At 51.8% G+C, this 16367-nt stretch overlaps 1 protein-coding gene across 4 annotated transcripts in view; it reads right to left on the bottom strand.

Moving 5' to 3' along the window:
- LOC132326200 (E3 ubiquitin-protein ligase RNF213-like) overlaps positions 1-16367 on the bottom strand; it is a 45100-nt gene that overhangs the window by 11591 nt on the left and 17142 nt on the right. For all 4 annotated transcript variants that reach the window (XM_059844108.1, XM_059844110.1, XM_059844109.1 and 1 more), the window contains 21 exons: positions 14951-16091; positions 14305-14498; positions 13794-13946; positions 9556-13137; positions 8960-9096; positions 8562-8657; positions 8019-8137; positions 7368-7490; positions 6699-6781; positions 5788-5935; positions 5341-5476; positions 4716-4892; positions 4281-4420; positions 3727-3881; positions 3209-3421; positions 2664-2845; positions 1835-1955; positions 1633-1733; positions 1210-1389; positions 702-868; positions 504-606 (listed from right to left, as the gene is read on the bottom strand). In XM_059844108.1, coding sequence (XP_059700091.1) covers positions 504-606; positions 702-868; positions 1210-1389; positions 1633-1733; positions 1835-1955; positions 2664-2845; positions 3209-3421; positions 3727-3881; positions 4281-4420; positions 4716-4892; positions 5341-5476; positions 5788-5935; positions 6699-6781; positions 7368-7490; positions 8019-8137; positions 8562-8657; positions 8960-9096; positions 9556-13137; positions 13794-13946; positions 14305-14498; positions 14951-16091 — 7451 coding nt within the window. The remainder of the gene's footprint in view (positions 1-503; positions 607-701; positions 869-1209; positions 1390-1632; positions 1734-1834; positions 1956-2663; positions 2846-3208; positions 3422-3726; positions 3882-4280; positions 4421-4715; positions 4893-5340; positions 5477-5787; positions 5936-6698; positions 6782-7367; positions 7491-8018; positions 8138-8561; positions 8658-8959; positions 9097-9555; positions 13138-13793; positions 13947-14304; positions 14499-14950; positions 16092-16367) is intronic.

The raw sequence follows: 16367 nt of genomic DNA, 5'->3' as shown, positions 1-16367 counted from the left end.
CTTGTGATTTTTTGCAGGTGACATTTGGGAATGAGCCAGGCTTTGATCACCAGTGTTCAATGAGCACTTCCAGGGACAAAGGCCTCTGGTTCTCATACCTGAGAAGGGGCTTTTGTGCCCTACCTGCAAAGGGAGGCTGGGAGGGCTGTGGGAATGGGGAGGTCTGTGGAGCAGACATAAGATCAGTTTAAATCCTGATTAAATCTCCGTGAAGAAGGAGTTTTGCTTTGCTGACCTCGATCAGAGCAACTACTCAGCCACCTTATAGAACCCAGGCATCCACCCTCAGCACAGGGTTAAGTGAGGGACAGCCAGGTAAACCTTGCACAGGCTGCTCACACTGCACCACAAGCCCTGTGCAAGCCAGCCAAGCTGCAGAATTAATACAAAGGGATTCAGAGTCAATGAAACTCAGGGAGGTGAGGAGAACAATGGGATGAGATTGGTGAGGAACAAAGCTGAACTTGGCCCTGGCCTAACCTCCCTCAGCTGAATGTGCTCACCTGTACTTCAGGAGCAGCTTCAGCATCACAGAGCGGATGATGGGAGTTTCATCCACCTCATCATTAAAAGGGGACAGGAATTTTGTGTAGACAGCAGGGTGATCTGTGGAGATAAGGGAAGGACAGGTTTGGCAGTTAAGAGAAGGTGGTGACAAATCCAGCTCTCTAAGACTGAGTGTCAGGGGGAAGAGAGCTCACTTGGGTCTTTCAAGACTGTTTTTCTCTCAACAAACAGCAGATCCAGGAGGTGCTGGATCACCTCTGGCTCAGGGGGCTTGTTGTCCTTGAAGCACATGGTGGTGACCACGTCAATGAAGAAATTATTGCACCTCTGCCGGAACAGGGCCTTCTTTTCTGTGGCAGCTCTGGGAGGGGCAAAAGCAAACACAGAACCTCTTAAACCACAGAGGAATCGAGCACACACAAGCAAAAGTCACCCAAGGGAGATACTTTTCAAACTTCCCAATGAGATGATCCTTGAGGTCCCTTCCAACCGATACCATTCTATGATTTGCATGCTTTCACAGTGGCCAAGGCAGCTTTCCCCTTTTTTCAAACAACAGAACAGACAGGACCTGTTCAGTTCCAGAGGGATGAAGCAGAGTTCACCCTCCATTCTGCTTGTGTTGACCACCTCAGAGTTGAGAATTTCCTCACAAAGCCTTCCCACCCAACACTCCCACCTTGGAGAGGGCAGCTGGAATACCTGAGCTCCTCAGAGACAGTTAATTCCACATTCTCCACAGCAGCCCTACAGTAGGGACAGTACATCTGTGCTGGCACCAGCCACTGGCTGATGCACTTGTGGCAGAACATGTGGTTGCAGGGCAGGAAGATGGGGTCCTTCGGCTCTCCCAGGCAGACAGGACACAACTCCAGACCATGCCTGGAATCCAGAAACAGCAATGAGTGCAGCTGCTTCTGTGCTGCCTCCCAAAAAGCCTTGAACAAGACATTCAGCCGCAGCTAGACCAAGAGCTGGCTCACTGCTCAGCTCAGGGTGCAGAACCAAGCAGGGTCATTGCTCTTCCCTTGGCTTTCACTGCACCCCATGCAGCACTGCCACAAGTGTGCTGGCAACACAGGCAATGTCCCTGCTGGCCCCTGCAGCCTGCCCCAGTGTCAGTACCTGTAGAGCCTGCTGCTGACTTCGTCCTTGCATTTGTGCAGCACTCTCAGCACTGCAACAAAGGTTGGATGAGACTTGATGTCTGAATCGTGCTGGAAACACTGCAGAGGAAAAGGACAAGGCCCAGTAACTCAGCTGCAGCACCTGAGATGAGCCCATGGTCAGCTGAAGAGGGAAGAGGTGAAATGGCAGCTTTGCTCACCTCGGCAAGAATCAAAGTATATTTTCTCACTAAATCCTCGAATTCTGGCATGATGGTGTGGATGTCCAACAAGACGTGTTCCACGAAGAGTGCCATGGCAAACACACGGCTCCAGCAGGCCCTGGGGGAGACAGCAGGCTGGCACCACAGCAGGAATGGCAACCAGGGCAGCCAGGGGCTCACTGCCAATCCTGGTCCACTCCACAGCACTCCCACACACTTCTCACTTGCTTTGCCCTTTGGCTTTTCTGAGGGGTTTTTGTCAAGGACAGAACATTCCAGCACTTCACCCAGGGGGCTCAAGGGCCTGGCCTGGAGGCAGCACTGCAGCAGGACCAGCAGCACTGGACATACTTTCTCACACCTCTAACTTCAATCTCAAAAAATTTTTAAAATACCAATCACAATTAGCTGCACCTTCTTCACTTCAAATAAACTAAACAAGGTCTGTGAGAAACTGGAGTAGCGCTCTGAGCTTTCTTCCAAAACACAAGAAACAGTGAAATTCCCCATCTCTTGAGTCCTTATGCACAGAGGACGAAGTGGGGAGACACTGCTGGTTAACAGGAAGCTGAGAAGAGTTTTAAATAACCTCTGAACCCAAATAGAATGCAGAAGATGATATTGCCAAATTTAGAGAGAGAATCTGCAAGGAGAGGAGTGAACAAAAATGTGGTTCTTGCTGCTTGTTATGTGTTTGAGCCCAGCAGGAACCTGGACAGGTTTGCAAAGCCTGAGGAAAGCAGCACCAGAACAGCTTCAGCCTGCTCCAATGCCCCAGAGAACCTCCAGGCAAAGAGTAGGGCTGTGAGCAGAGCTTGGTACCCACCTGAGCTTCCTCAGCAGCTGATGGCAGTGGCTGCCCCTATGCTGGGCACCCTCCTCTTTGCACAGGAATTCAATGGGCATATGGAGGTTCTTCACTCTCTGCAGCCAGAGCTCAGCGGAGGCTGTCTGCACCAGCTTCTCCAGCTCCTCAGCACACACCATGGCAGCCAGCACATCCAGAACCTGCACACACACAGGGACAGGGGTAACAACAGCTGCATTTCAGAATTATTTATGGACCTAGGGCTCTCAGTCTGGTTTGCTACACCACATGTTCTACTGAATAATGTCCTACTTGATTACTTTGGGCTCTGCAATTCTCATGTTTGTGGCTTGGCTCGCTAGCATGTCCAATAACTAATGCAAAAGCCAGGCAAACTATTTAAAAACCTGCTTGTAGCAATAAGAACACAGCAGATCATTCCCAATTCTGAGAAACCCCAGCCTGTGCTTCCCCCTCTGCTGTGGCTGAAATCCAAAGGAGACTGAAGAGCAGTGCTCCCTGCTGAAGAGAGAGCTCCCTGCCAGGGCTGAGGGAGTGACTACCATCTCAGAGCATGGAGTTCTGCATTCTTTCTGGGTCAGGAGGTAGCCAGTCACACGGGGGTACACAGCCAGGATCCTGGAGAAGTTCTGCAGGCGGCTCTTGAACTGGTTGTGTGCCAGGTGGGCCCAGGGCAGGGAGGGCACCAGCTCCTTTGTCCAGGGGGACTCTGCCATCCACTCCTTAACACAAGACAGGAACGCCACACGCAGACACTGCAGGGGTGGGACACAGAAAACCAAAGGTGAAAAAGTACTTTTATAATTTATTTTGTACTGAAAAGCCTGGCAAAAATCTCTGAAAGCCTGGCAAAGATCTCTACAAAGACAGCATTAAATGTGTCAATTTATATAGGTGCTGCCTTTCTGAGTGACCCGTGTCCAGTGGTCTGCTCTGGGGCTCCCTTGCTGTGGGGCAACTGTCTCAGAGGGGCATTTTCCCCAGGGCAGGGCTGATTCAGAAGGACACATTCAGAGGCATCACACTCTTCTCCCCATCCAAAGGGTTTCCAGCCCCTGACCTGCAGCTGCTTCTGAGAGGACACACCGATCGTCAAGACAATAAAGTCTCTGATGTAGCACTCAAAGAGCAACTGCCTTTCTTCCCCAGTCAGAGCAGAGATGAATTTTCCCAGGGCAGTTTTCTGGAAGTATTGCACAAACTTCTCAGCATGGCCTGGAAAATGAGGAAGCAGAGAAAAGCTGGATGTTAGGAGGAAGCTGGCTTTGACACAGCATCTATCCTAGAGACACTGACACCTCAATAAACACTGATGCATCCAGGGCACTGAGGAGGGACTCAGGCCAGGCTTTGTCAGTCCAGCACTGTGTTGTATTTCTGGAATCTCACCTTGTCATTAACTCTTGGCTGCTCCACAGCACTTTGAATGCAAGGGCACAGAACAGGTGAGAAAGATCAATGGTGAGAAGCACAAAGAAAAGCTGCCTGCACAGAACTCTGCTGGCTCACAAGAGCATAGAGGACTGAAGGTGACTCCAGTGACAGGAGGGGCACAGCAGTGACAAACCAGAGCTCAAAGGGCAGTGGATGGAGATGCTGAAGCCAGGCTCCCACCTTCAGTGTTTTGGATGTACTGAGTCGCCAACCACATCTCTTCCAGGTACTCCTTTATCCTCCAGCTGAAGGGCATCTCATTCCCAGCATCAGCAGATACCATCATGTTGTTCTGCACCACGATTTTCTCTGGCTGAGGGCTGGGGGGTTAAAAGGTACAGGGTTAAGGCACAGGGCTTTTGTCTGGGAAGCACAGTGCAGACAACAGAGGCAGAGGCTGCAGAAAGAAAATGAGCTCTAGGAGGGAGGGGAGAGAGAAGGGGAGGGAACTGCAGGACTCTGAGGAGAACAGGCTGAACTGTGAGCAGTGCCCGGCTGCCCTCATGGAGCAGCCAACAAAAAACATCCCTCTGCCTCAGGGGGTTAGAGCCAGTGCTGGGCTACTCCCAGTGCTGCCAGTCCAGCCCAGCCCTCCTGCTGCTCCCCTGGGCTCACCTGTTCTTCCCCACACTCAGGAATTTGGTGTCATTGAAGATGAACATCCACAGGTTTGTCACCCAGTTTGCTCCTGACCTGGCCAGCAGCTCCAGATTGCCATTCCTGTCTATGACAGCGATCAGGAGAGCCAGGAAGGGAATGACCACCTTCTGCACTTGCTTCCACAGGGCATGCCTTTGGGGAGAGAGAGATGGAGAAACCCAGAGAGAATGTGAGCAATGACATCAGTAAAACAGGAGGTGCCTGCCCTGAGTCACTAATTCTGTCACATGTCAGTATTCTGACATGTGACAGAATAACATGTGTCAGAATTCTAATGCTGCCTTTATGGGAAAGAATACTACCAACAAAAACCCCTTCACTTCTCTCACTCCTGGCTTACCTGTAATCCCACTGTTTCACTCAAGCACTTGTGCATCCCTGTCCCAGTACACCCCCTTCAGCTCTAACTCACCCTTCCCCAGGAGAGGCTAAAATTGCCTTCAGAGACTTTCTAGCACAGACTGGAGACTGACACTGCAAATGTTGAGATTACACAAAGCTGCTGTCTCTGCTGCACAGGCGCCACTTGCAGACCCTTCGTGGGAGGCTGCAGGTGACAAGGCAGTGCTGCTGTCCTCACCTCAAGGTACCTGCCTCCTGCAGAGCACTGAGGTTGCAAGCCTCCCGAAGCATCCAGTTTTCTGGGTGATAGGAATTTTCTTCTTGCTTCTTCAACAGGCTGGAGAGACGAGCCTTGGTTATCTTCAGGAAAGAGGCTACAAAACAACAGGGAACTTATGTTTGTTTTCTCTTCTATTAGCTTGGACCCAAATATCCCCCAAGAACAGCATTTGACAGTTGTTCCAATAATTGGCCAAGTGGGGAAAAAACCAGCCAGCACGGTGAGAGAAAAAGCCACCACTTAAACAGCAGAAAAGCCCTACACCCACCAACACACTGCAGCATGGACACACATTCTTGGGAAAGCCCCCCTGCCTGCACCACAGCAAGGACCTCTGCATCCCCAGTGAGCTGACTGACTGTTTCAGTGGACCCCAGATGTCCAGGGACTCCCTGCAGCACACACCTTTCAGCTCATCCTCTTTGGAGAAAAGGCCAAGCAGAATCTCAATTCTCCTCCTGCTCCGACTCAGGTCCTCATTCTGGTCCCGCAGCATGCCCACAGCACTCTGCACACAGGTCCTCAGCAGCACCGTGGTGTCCAGGATCTCACCCTGCCCAGGAAAACAAGGTCAGGTCATTCCCCTGGAGTGACCCTCCTGTCCCCAGCACACTCCCTTGGAAGGTTTCCAGGGCTCCCTCAAAGGGCCTGCTGCCTGGCATTCCTGTTCCCAGCTTCCCTCAGCTCAGGCTGCAATTCTCAACTCTTTTGCTATCAAGAACATGATGCAGCTTCTGTGGCCCTTTTAAACTAGCCTGTGAGACAGCATTTGTGCTGAGCTGAGATTCCTGCAGGGGAAAGATTCAGCAGTTTGAGGAAAGAAATGGAAATAATCAATGTGACCAGGGAAAATCTGCCCCTCCTGGGAAATGCTCCATGTCCCTGGTGCTGGGCATGTCCACCTGAGGCTGCCAGGGGCACACGAGGCAGTGTGAATGTGGCTGCAGCACAGCCAAGTCGTAAGCCAGCTCCAGCTCTACCTCAGAGCACACAGCTGGAATGAGGCTCAGGACCACAGCTCCCACCTCCAGGGGGAGAAAGGCAACAGAAATTCTTAGAGCTGACTTTTAAAAATCAGAAGAATGAAATTACTAAGGAATTATAGAGTCCTTAGAATGGTTTATTTCTTTAGCGATACTGATTTTGACTGGGTAGTGGGGAGGAGGAACTTGTATCTGATCAGTAACATCCATGATGCAAATACTGCTGATTGGTTTCAGGTGAAGGGGAACACAAAAGGTGGGTTGCACCCATGGATGACAGAGCAGAGAGCCACAGTTACAGCTGAGAGGCAAACAAATGTATTCTGAACTGACCTCACGGTGCTCTGCTCCTGGCACTGGTGCTCCAACCTCCACCTCTTCCTGATGTGCTTCTCCATTGGCAGGCAGAGATGCAGCTAAGGTGCAGAATTTTTGTTAGAAAGCAGCAGTGCACCCTCCATCAGTCAGATGAGAGTTTATTTTAGCAACTGCATCCCAGAGCAGCAAAACATCTGTCAGAGACCCATTAGCACCTGCATGAGTAGCTGAGATTCACCTCAAACACAGCCACAGCTGCTCAGGCTGTCAGGCTTCATGCAGCAAGAGCTGGAAGGAATGTGACACTGGGCTAATGCCTTAAGCTCTCCCTGACTCCTGTCAGGCAGTGTGGTGAAAGGAAGGAGAGTAAGGGGAAAGAAAGATCCTTGTCAGTCTCTGCCATGCAGCATTTGCTACCTCCTGTGGTGGGACACAGCACTCAGGCTGCTGAGCAGTGCAAATGCCACATTTTTGTCAAAAAGAAAAGGGAAAAATACCAAATTAACTTGCTTGATGACCTAAAGTTGTAGTAACGAATTAAATACAAGTTGGGAGACAGGTGGCGACCCTCACAAAAATCAGGTGCTGAGCAGGGAAAGTCATCAGATATATTGTGCCAGCCATCAGTTCCTGTAGTACCAAATCTGGGGCCACAGCTCCCCCTTTCCCCAGCACACAGCTCACCTCTGGTTGCACCTGGATCCTGAGAGAACACCTGGCTGATGGTGAGGTTCTGCAGGGCTGTCAAGTCAGAGATCATGTCCTTGGATCTGCGGAGGTCATCGATGTGCACTGACTGCCAGAGCCCTACAGGCACAGAACAAGGAATCACTCCCAGCCTGCAGCTTGTTCTTCCATAAGAGCTCCCCCAGAATTACCTGCCAGGCCCTGGGGTTACCTTCAGGGGTCACCAACTCTCACCTCTTGCTGTAGGAGGGGAAAGCACAATGCCCTCAGAACCTGCTGCTGCACACATCCCTGCCTGACAGTTCCAAGATTCTGAGGCTCTCAGAAGTCCCCAGACCCAGAGGAACTTTGCTGAACACATCAGCACCTGCTCCAGAGCCTCTGGAGGACAACACGCCCACAGAGTTACCCTTGTGGCTCTCCAGCTGACTGGAGAGGGGACCTGTCTGTCAGCAGACAAGGCAAGTGCTTCCAGCCAGGACTGCCAGGTACTGATCCCCTGGGCAGTCCTCTGGGACAGGGAAGCAGCTCTGACAACCCACAGGACACACTGAGTCCAGGTTTTCAGCATTTAAAGGAAGAATGAGCAAGAGAAATGATTTCCTGAAGGCAGCTGAAGAGAGAGGAGGGACAGATGGGCACACCCACCTCCATGGAATCCCATGTAGGATGTTCCTCCTTCCAGCCGGGAAAGCTTCATGATAAAGTAAACAAAGACAGAGACCTCCCCCAGGTCCACCTTGTTGATTTCATTGACAACAGCATACCTGAAGCAAAGAGAAAATGCTGTTGGCACACCAAAGGCCCATGGCCACAGGTCTCTCCTCAGAGAGGACACGTGTCCTCTCCCAGAACAGACACAGGTGACTCCCACTCCTTCCTCCCAGCTGTGGTGCTGAGCTGCCACCTCCAGCTGTGCCCAGAATTATCCCACGCCCCTCAGCCCTTCAGGGCTTCTGCAGCCAGGGGCAAGAATTCACACTACAAAGGGGATTATCCGCTCATTTCACCCAGTTTTGCTTATTCTGACTTGGGATATGGATTATTTGAAATACAATCAGTGCATTTAGATTCATTTTGCTACAGAATAAGTTCTGCAAATTCCTGAGAGTGAGATCCCCAAACAGCACCAATAACCAAACACAGAGAGGAGTGGCCAGGGAGAACTGAACCATTCCACACCCCACTCACTTGGCTGAGGTGATGAGCTGGGCATCCTTAGAGCCATCTTCAAAGTCTGTCTGAATAATGAGGACTTTATTTCCTGAAGTGGAATCCAGGAAATCCCTGAAGGGTGAAAAGAGATTTAACGAAAATCACTAAGTATAAAGATTAAACATTAGAGACCGTAGAACCAGCCACTCCACATTAGCTTTGGCTTCTGCAGAAGGAGAGAGAAAAACATAAAATCCCATCTCATGTGATGGAGCTGACAAGGTTTGTCCCTCATCAGCAGATATCTGGACAGAGCCAGCCCACTGCCAGCACAGCCTCCTTTTTCCATATGTGCTACTCTGAATGCTCTGCCCACGCACCTTCCACACAGCTGACAGCCCGTTCCAAGCAGGAAAACATTGGCCCAGACTCACCGGATGCACTTCAGGAAGGAGTACTCAGTGTCAAACTGCTGCAGGAACAGGATCTGGGGCCTCCGGGCCCTGCCCTGCACTTCTCTCTCCAGGTAGACAGCGTCAGCACTGGTGAGCAGCCGTGAGAAGGTGGTGACCTGGGGAAAGAGGGGCAGCAATGCAGTACAGACGCACCTGTGCTCACAGGGCTGCCAGCCTGCTGCAGAGATGCACTGTCCCCCGGTCTGCTGCAAAGCTGCACTGTACTGCCTGGCCTGTGGCAGAGCTGCACTGCACTGCCCCCCGGCCTGGCCTGCTGCAGAGCTGCACTGCGGCCCAGCCTGCTGCAAAGCTGCACTCCGCCCCTGGCCTGCTGCAGAGCGGCACTGCACTGCCCCCCCGGCCTGCTGCAGACCTGCACTGCACTGCCTGGCCTGCTGCAGAGCTGCACTGCCCCCCGGCCTGCTGCAGAGCTGCACTGCACCCCCAAATCAATGCTTATGTCCCAGCACCCAGCTCTGCACACCCAGCACTGTGGCACACGCAGGCGGTGCCATGCTGCAGCCCTGGCATGGAGCTGAGCGGGGTCAGGAGGGCCGGCAGCACCCCAGCCTCACCTCGGTGAAGGCGGTCTGGGGCCCAGCCCCTGCACCCACATGGATGCTGAGGAAATCAGCAAAGGAGGTGTGCTGCTGCTGCCTGAAGTAGGTGTGGGCCAGGGAGAGCGCCATGGAACCCCCCACGGAGATGGGGAGGCGGATGATGGCGTCAGGGGTGGCACAGTTGAGCAGGGCCAGCTGCGCCTGCTCAGTGACGCGGGGCAGCAGCTCAGCGGGTGCACAGGCCGGGCGCAGGCGCTGCGTGCCCTGCAGCACCAGCGAGGCGCAGGTGTCGGCGTGGTAGCCCACAAACACGTCTGCAGGGCTGTACTGCTGCTGGCTGATGAAGAGCCCCTCTGTGTTGGCCGCCGTGAACTCCTGCACCCACCGCTTTAGCTCCTGCACGGCCTCCCTCTGGCCCTTGTCCAGCACAGTGCCGATGTCCAGGTAGTGCTTCTCCAGCCGGTTGATCAGCGGGATGGGGAAGTGCTTGTACACCACCTCCTTCTCCTCAATGACGATCAGGCGGAACTTGGGGTGCACCCGGCACTTCACCCGGTGCGTGCCCAGCCCCAAATCCACGTACTTCTGCCCAGCCAGGTACACGTAGTACTGGTTGAGGGCATCATAGAGGCTCTCGTAGAGGTTCTGCAAGTTGAGGAGCACAACCATCTGGCCGGTTTCCATGCAGACCTTCACTCGGTTGATGTTCCTGCATATCTGGGTGTATTCTTGGTCCTTAGGAAAACTGGAGCCAAAGACGATTTCTGGCTGCTGTCGGGCAGTGAAAAAAGTCTGCTGGAGGATCTGCAGTGCCGCATAGTTCTCAGTCAACACAAGCAGGTACCTGCAGTCCCCATCCTCAGCACTGCTGTAAATGTTCTGTCGGATCAGCTCTATCCTACTGATATCGTGAGCATCTATCTCCCCTTTTTCTGGCAACTCTGAAGTGAATATTTCCAAGGCATTGATGTCATCTTTGCCGCCAAAGTTACGAAGAACCACTGTGGCAATATCCTGAGGGGTGGGGTCCCTATTGGAGCTCTTAGCTAAGGCAAAAAACATCTTTATGAGGCTGTAGTAGTCACGCAGGCCAAAGAACTCCCTGTCTTGGGCCTTGCAAATGTTTTCATATGCATCTGCAAAGGGATGGAAATACTGCTTGACCTTCTGCAGAGCGCCTCGTGCCGAGCAGCAAATGCCCTTTGCGCTCTCAATGAGCTCCTCTCTGCTGGGGACCCCACGAGACACAAAGATGCCTCGATTCATTTTAGCAGGGTCCAAAGCCCAGTTGGAAATCCCGATGAAGCCAACCTTTTTGTGAGGATCAGTGACATCATCGATGCAGCCATCCTCCAAAAGTGGATGCAAAGTCTTCAAGGGCATTTTGGGAGAGTCTTCTGCCAGCCCAATCTCATCCAAAACCACCACTGATACATACTCCTCCAGGTTCTTCCCTTCCTGGAATCGAGCACAGTGCTTGAAAGTGCCTATGATTCCCTCTGGAGTGGAGAGGGGGCTACACTGAAAAGACACGAGATGGATCTGCTTCAGGTGCTTGAACAGATCAGAATGAGCTGCTTGGCCCTGCATAGCATCAGCCACAATGGTTTTTGCCAGGGATTTGGAGCTCCCGGGCTTCCCAACAAGAAAAAGAGGGATTTTCAGCTCAATACAGATGACCATCATGAAGACATTTTCCTTCAAGGCCAAGTTCCTTGCTATGGTATCCTGGAGTGGCACCCCACTCAGGAATACGTCCTGCATCAGGGAGATTTCTTCCAAGATGTTTTTCTGGGTATTGTAAGGCTTTGGGAGGACCTGGCTTATGGCAGTCCTATATGGCTCCTTCCTTTCCAGGGATGCGTGGTAGCAGACCCCAACAGCCAGCACCAAGGACCAGATGACACTGTTTCTGTCACCGCCGCCCTTGGGAGCTTTCCTCTCAGCCAGGTACTTCCTCAGCTCCCTCAGCAGCATGTGGCTGTGCCTATAAAACCACTTGAACACCTCCATGCAGCGCTCCACGTCCCGCAGGCTGACGAAGCTGCACTCGTCATCCGTCTGCCTCATGTACTGCTGGGAGGCAAAGAGCACCTCTGTGACCATCCTCACCTCGTCCTTGGCCATGGGCAGCTGCTCTGCCACACGCTGAACAATCTGCTGGATGTACATCTTCTCCATGCGGTTGTTGAGCTGCCCAAAGTCCCATACCAGCGGGATCATGCTGGGTGGGAGTGCGTGCACCCGGTACACGAGCTGTCTCAGCGGGATGGATCCCAGCTTCTCCCGGGTGTCGTCGGCCTTCACCCGGTAGCCCAGCCCAGCCAGCTCCAGGCGTTGGATCATCCTGTCCGTGTGCTTCCGGTAGGGATTGCAGGCTGCAATGATCTGCAGGCCAGAGCCAGAGGCCAAAGGCTCCCCCTGCACCGTGCGGTCACACAGAACCTCCTTGATGCTGCTCACGGCCTCTGTTGTGTTGGCTTCGTCAAAAAAGAGGATGGTGTCCAACCCGTGCTGCTCCTTGTTGGATTTAGCCAGGGCTTCTGCTTCTTTGATCCTGGTGTAGATCATCTCTGCAGTGGTACCTCCATGAACCTTGACAAGCTTCATGTTTTCCACCTCTGCAGACCTTCTGCGTAACTGGCACAGGAACTTCACCAGCCTGGTTTTCCCACAGCCTGTTTCTCCCATGATGACCACTGGGATGTTACAGCGGAATCGCATCTCGATGGCCAAGATTTTCAGCACGTTGTCTGTGGTGAGTTCGTACGTCTTGTCAGGGTCAAACACCCTGGGGAGCCCCAGCACCATGCAAAGCCTCTCGAGCTTCTCCTTGCGGGGCAGCTGATCAAAGGGCACATTGAAGGGAACCCCCTGCAGTAACAAGCCCTGGTAGAGCTGGGCAGTCATGATGTCCTTCTTGATGACGTTCCCATTCAGAGGATCAATGGCATCAATGTGATTTCTGGTCCGCTGGAAGTGGAAACCAATGAATGTCATGGATGTACGATCTGCATTGAAAAACAGATAGGGATGAGGCTCTGACTCCCACTTCTTCCTGATGCGGAAAGGAAGCAGATCTTCCTCCGCGACGTTCTCCAGGTGGAAGGATTGTCTTCCTGAACTCTGGTCAGAAATGCTTAGGGAGGGCGTAGCAAAATCCCGCGCCATTAAAATCATGAAGCCAACCACAAAGTTCTTGAAACCATTCAAAGTGTCCCCGACAAAGCCAGGGTCGCAAAAGACAGAAGCCTCGCAGTCTCTCAGCTGAATGTTGAGGAACCAGGTGAAGTTACGGAGCTCCGCCCAGGAGGGATCCACAACCCCACAGTGCAGGAGGAAGAGCTGCAGACATTCTGCAGGGCTGCCTTCCACTGAGAGTGCCTTGTACCGGAACCTGTCCAGGTCACAGCCCCAGTCAAACCTCTTCAGGTACTGGAAGGGTCTCTGGAAAGCCTCACTGCAAAATTCTTCCATGTCCATTTCCACATCCCCAGAATGGTTCCCAAGTGTCTTCATGTCTAGCACTTCTTTGGGAGACTTGCACGTTATTTTAGGGAACACATCCAAGAAGTGATACTTCTGGTCCACTGACATCTGGACAAGAGAAAAAGAAAAGGTCATCACAGAGCTGTAGCCTCAATCTTCATCAGCTTAGTTAATCTGTTCTTAACAATCTCCTTGCCTAAAACCACAGACCTGAGGAACAGGAACCAGCCTTTTCCCCATGCATCCCTTCTTCCACTTAAAGTGCACCAAGGAATCCTACTCCCTCCTACATTTTCCTTCCAGGAACACGGGCCTGGCATCACCTCCAGCCTCTTCCCAGGGCTACTTCAAAGAAAACAAAACCCAAGAAACTGCTGGTATTTATTCCAGTCACTTCTACATTCTGCTCTTACAGCTGCATATAAATATTCCCCTACTTTCAAACATGCAAATTAACATGAGGGAAGATTAGATTTTGCATTTTTATGAATCCTATAAACACTACAGTGGGGCTTGGACTAACAGGCCTTCAGAAATCACCAACCCAAGAAAACCAGACAGGCCTAATTTGCTGTCCGGTGTAAATGTCACTTTGTACAATACCAGGGACACCAGTTTGCTATGGAATACAGCACATTCCCAATGAAACAAGGAACTCCTGGGCTGTGTTTAAAGTTACAGTCTCTACAACTCACCACAGCTATGTATAAACATGTGCAAAGTGACCGAGAAATTCCCAGAAAAGGAGCATTGCTGGTACATACAGGTCTAGCTGCTGTCTTTGGCACTGGGGACACCTCCAGCATCTCAATGATGTACAGATGACACTTCTGCCGTAGCCACATATTGCCATTATTATCTGTCAGGTACTGCAAAACCAACAGCTTGAAGAGAAACTCTGGAATTCCACGCTGCACCTATCACAAAGAGAGATACCAAGGCATTTCCTCTTTATTTGCCCACCACAACTTTGCAGAATCACAGAACAGTTGAGGGTGGGAAGGCTCTCTGCTTAAAGCAGGCCCAGCTGGAACAGGCTGCTCAGGGCCACATTCAGACAGGTTTTTAATGTCTCAAGGTGTAGACTCTACAGCTTCTCTGGGCAACTGTTCCAGAGTTCAATCACCTTGATGGTATTTGTATTACTTACACAATAATGAGAGAACACTTGCTAGGGAAATGGCTAGCTGAGAAACAAGAGCTTATCAGAAAGCTCCTGCAAGGGTCCACACAGGACTTGTGGGACAAGACAGCTGTGGGGAGGGATGTACTCACTGAGGAGGTGATATCAAAATGGAATATCATGGGCTTTGTCTGGTGTTCTCTCTCCAGAAAAGGCAGGAGAGATTTTAGCACTTGATCTTCATCCAATTCTGGTTCAATCAGTCTGATGGTTTTCAGAAGTTCTGTGCAGTCAGGCTGATCTTTTTGCAGTCTCTCATGCAGCCTCTTCACATACAGAGATTTCCCTGTTATTAAAATCACCACAAGAATCAAAGCCATCAATATCAGATAGATCACATTAACAGACAATAAAAGGAAATAAAATGTTTAAGTATTCCATGCTCTAAAATATCTGAAGCTTCCTAAAAGGCATTCCTGAACAAAGTCTAAGTCTGGTTTGAGCAGCTGGACCCTGCAATCCAACACATTGCTCTTGTTATCCATAAGGTTTGTTTTCCTTCCGCTGCCTGAAAGAAGCTTTACTCTTTATTTGGACTTGAATCTATTCTATTTTGTGCTTGTTTCTAAAGTCAAACCAGGGGACAAGGTGACTTTGAGTTTTCACCTCCCTGCACTGACCAGTCTGAATTGCTCTTTTTGACCAAGATATTAAAATCTTGGACACAAAACCTGGCAAGGTGAGCCCCACCCTGGTTTTGAGCTCTCAGCAGAGCCCACTCTGCACATGCCATCTTACCCATGCCAGCTCTTTTGGAGGACACAATCCCAACACACATGTGCTCCCTGAACACGGCTGCAGCCGAGCTGGAGGGCTGAGCCACTCGGAAGTGGCGCTGCAGGTACTGCTGGATATCTTCCTGTGACCTCTGAGGAATCATGTGCACCTTGTAGTGGCTGAAGGCAGAGGGCAGGTAGCTGTTCTCCCGCTCACAGTTGCACAGGATGATGAGCCTGTAGGAGCTGTTGTAGCACTTCAGGTGCTGGAAGAGCTCCTCTGCCCTGCAGCTGACCTCGTAGCTCAGCTCATCTGCATAGAGCATGGTGTAAATCTTGTCCCCACCCTGGCAGGGAATGAGGCACCTGCGCAGGAACAGCCCCACCTGCTCTGCGCTGGTCTGGGGCGTGCACAGTAGCACCTCGTCAAAGGTGGGCAGGGGCTGCTTGGGGCTGTTCATGTAAATGGCCAGGGCAGAGCTGAGCACCTCAGAGTGAGGGCAGAGGATGAGGTTGGGCTGGCCCACACAGAGCAGGTCCTGAGGGAAGTCTCTGGTGACATATTCCCTGCCACTGCTGGCGAGGTTCTTCAGCCACACGCCCAGTGTGTCAATGTCCAGGCAGTTGGGGAAGAAGGAGCCCATGTTGCTCATGTAGCACTCCCAGATGTGCTTCAGCTGGGCGCTCAGGTCCCTCTTCCCATCCAGCAGCACTCGGAAGTCAGAAACAGCCTTCCTTGATCTGGGAGGGCCCTGGCTCCTGAGGGTTGTGACAACATCCTGCTTGCAGCAGTGAGGGTTGAGGAAGGAAAGCATCATGAGGGCAGCCTGGCTGGGGCTGCCCCGGCCCAGCTCCGAGCACAGGTAGACTAGCTGTTCTGCACTGTAGTAGTTCAGGTAGAAATGCTCACGTCGCCTGGCATTCATGAAGCATTTCCAGCTCTCCAGGAAACTCTCCATGGTCTTGCAGAGGGCTGGGAGCACCGCTACCATATCCCCTTGCCCTTTCAGTTCTGGGATGAGGCCCAGGGAGAAGTTTATAGAAACACAGGATTCTCTGTCGGGGGAACAATACACCTGGGCAAGCCAGGAGCGGAAAAGCATGTTCCCAGCTGAGTAAAGGTCTATGAAGGCCTGGGCAAGTCTCTGGACATTGGAAAAGACCTGGGCGAAGACAGAGGAGATAGAAACAAGCCGATTTGCAAGTTTCAGCCACGAAACCCCTGGAAAGACATTCGATTCATGTCCCAAAGCGTGTCAGGCCTTGTACAGCAACCAGAGACTTTCTGTGACTTTTTAACAACAGCATCCCCAGGAAACCAGTAAGCAACTCCCAGCTTGCTACAAAATTACAGTGATGCTGGCAGCCGGGACAATCCCCAGTGCAGCCAGAGGATAAGGCCACCAGTACACTGCAGCTTAGTTCCACCTTAGCAAGGA

The sequence above is a fragment of the Haemorhous mexicanus genome, chromosome 4, assembly GCF_027477595.1.
Source record: "Haemorhous mexicanus isolate bHaeMex1 chromosome 4, bHaeMex1.pri, whole genome shotgun sequence".
In the NCBI taxonomy this organism is placed as follows: domain Eukaryota; kingdom Metazoa; phylum Chordata; class Aves; order Passeriformes; family Fringillidae; genus Haemorhous; species Haemorhous mexicanus.
This window is presented reverse-complemented; position numbering and strand designations above follow the sequence as displayed.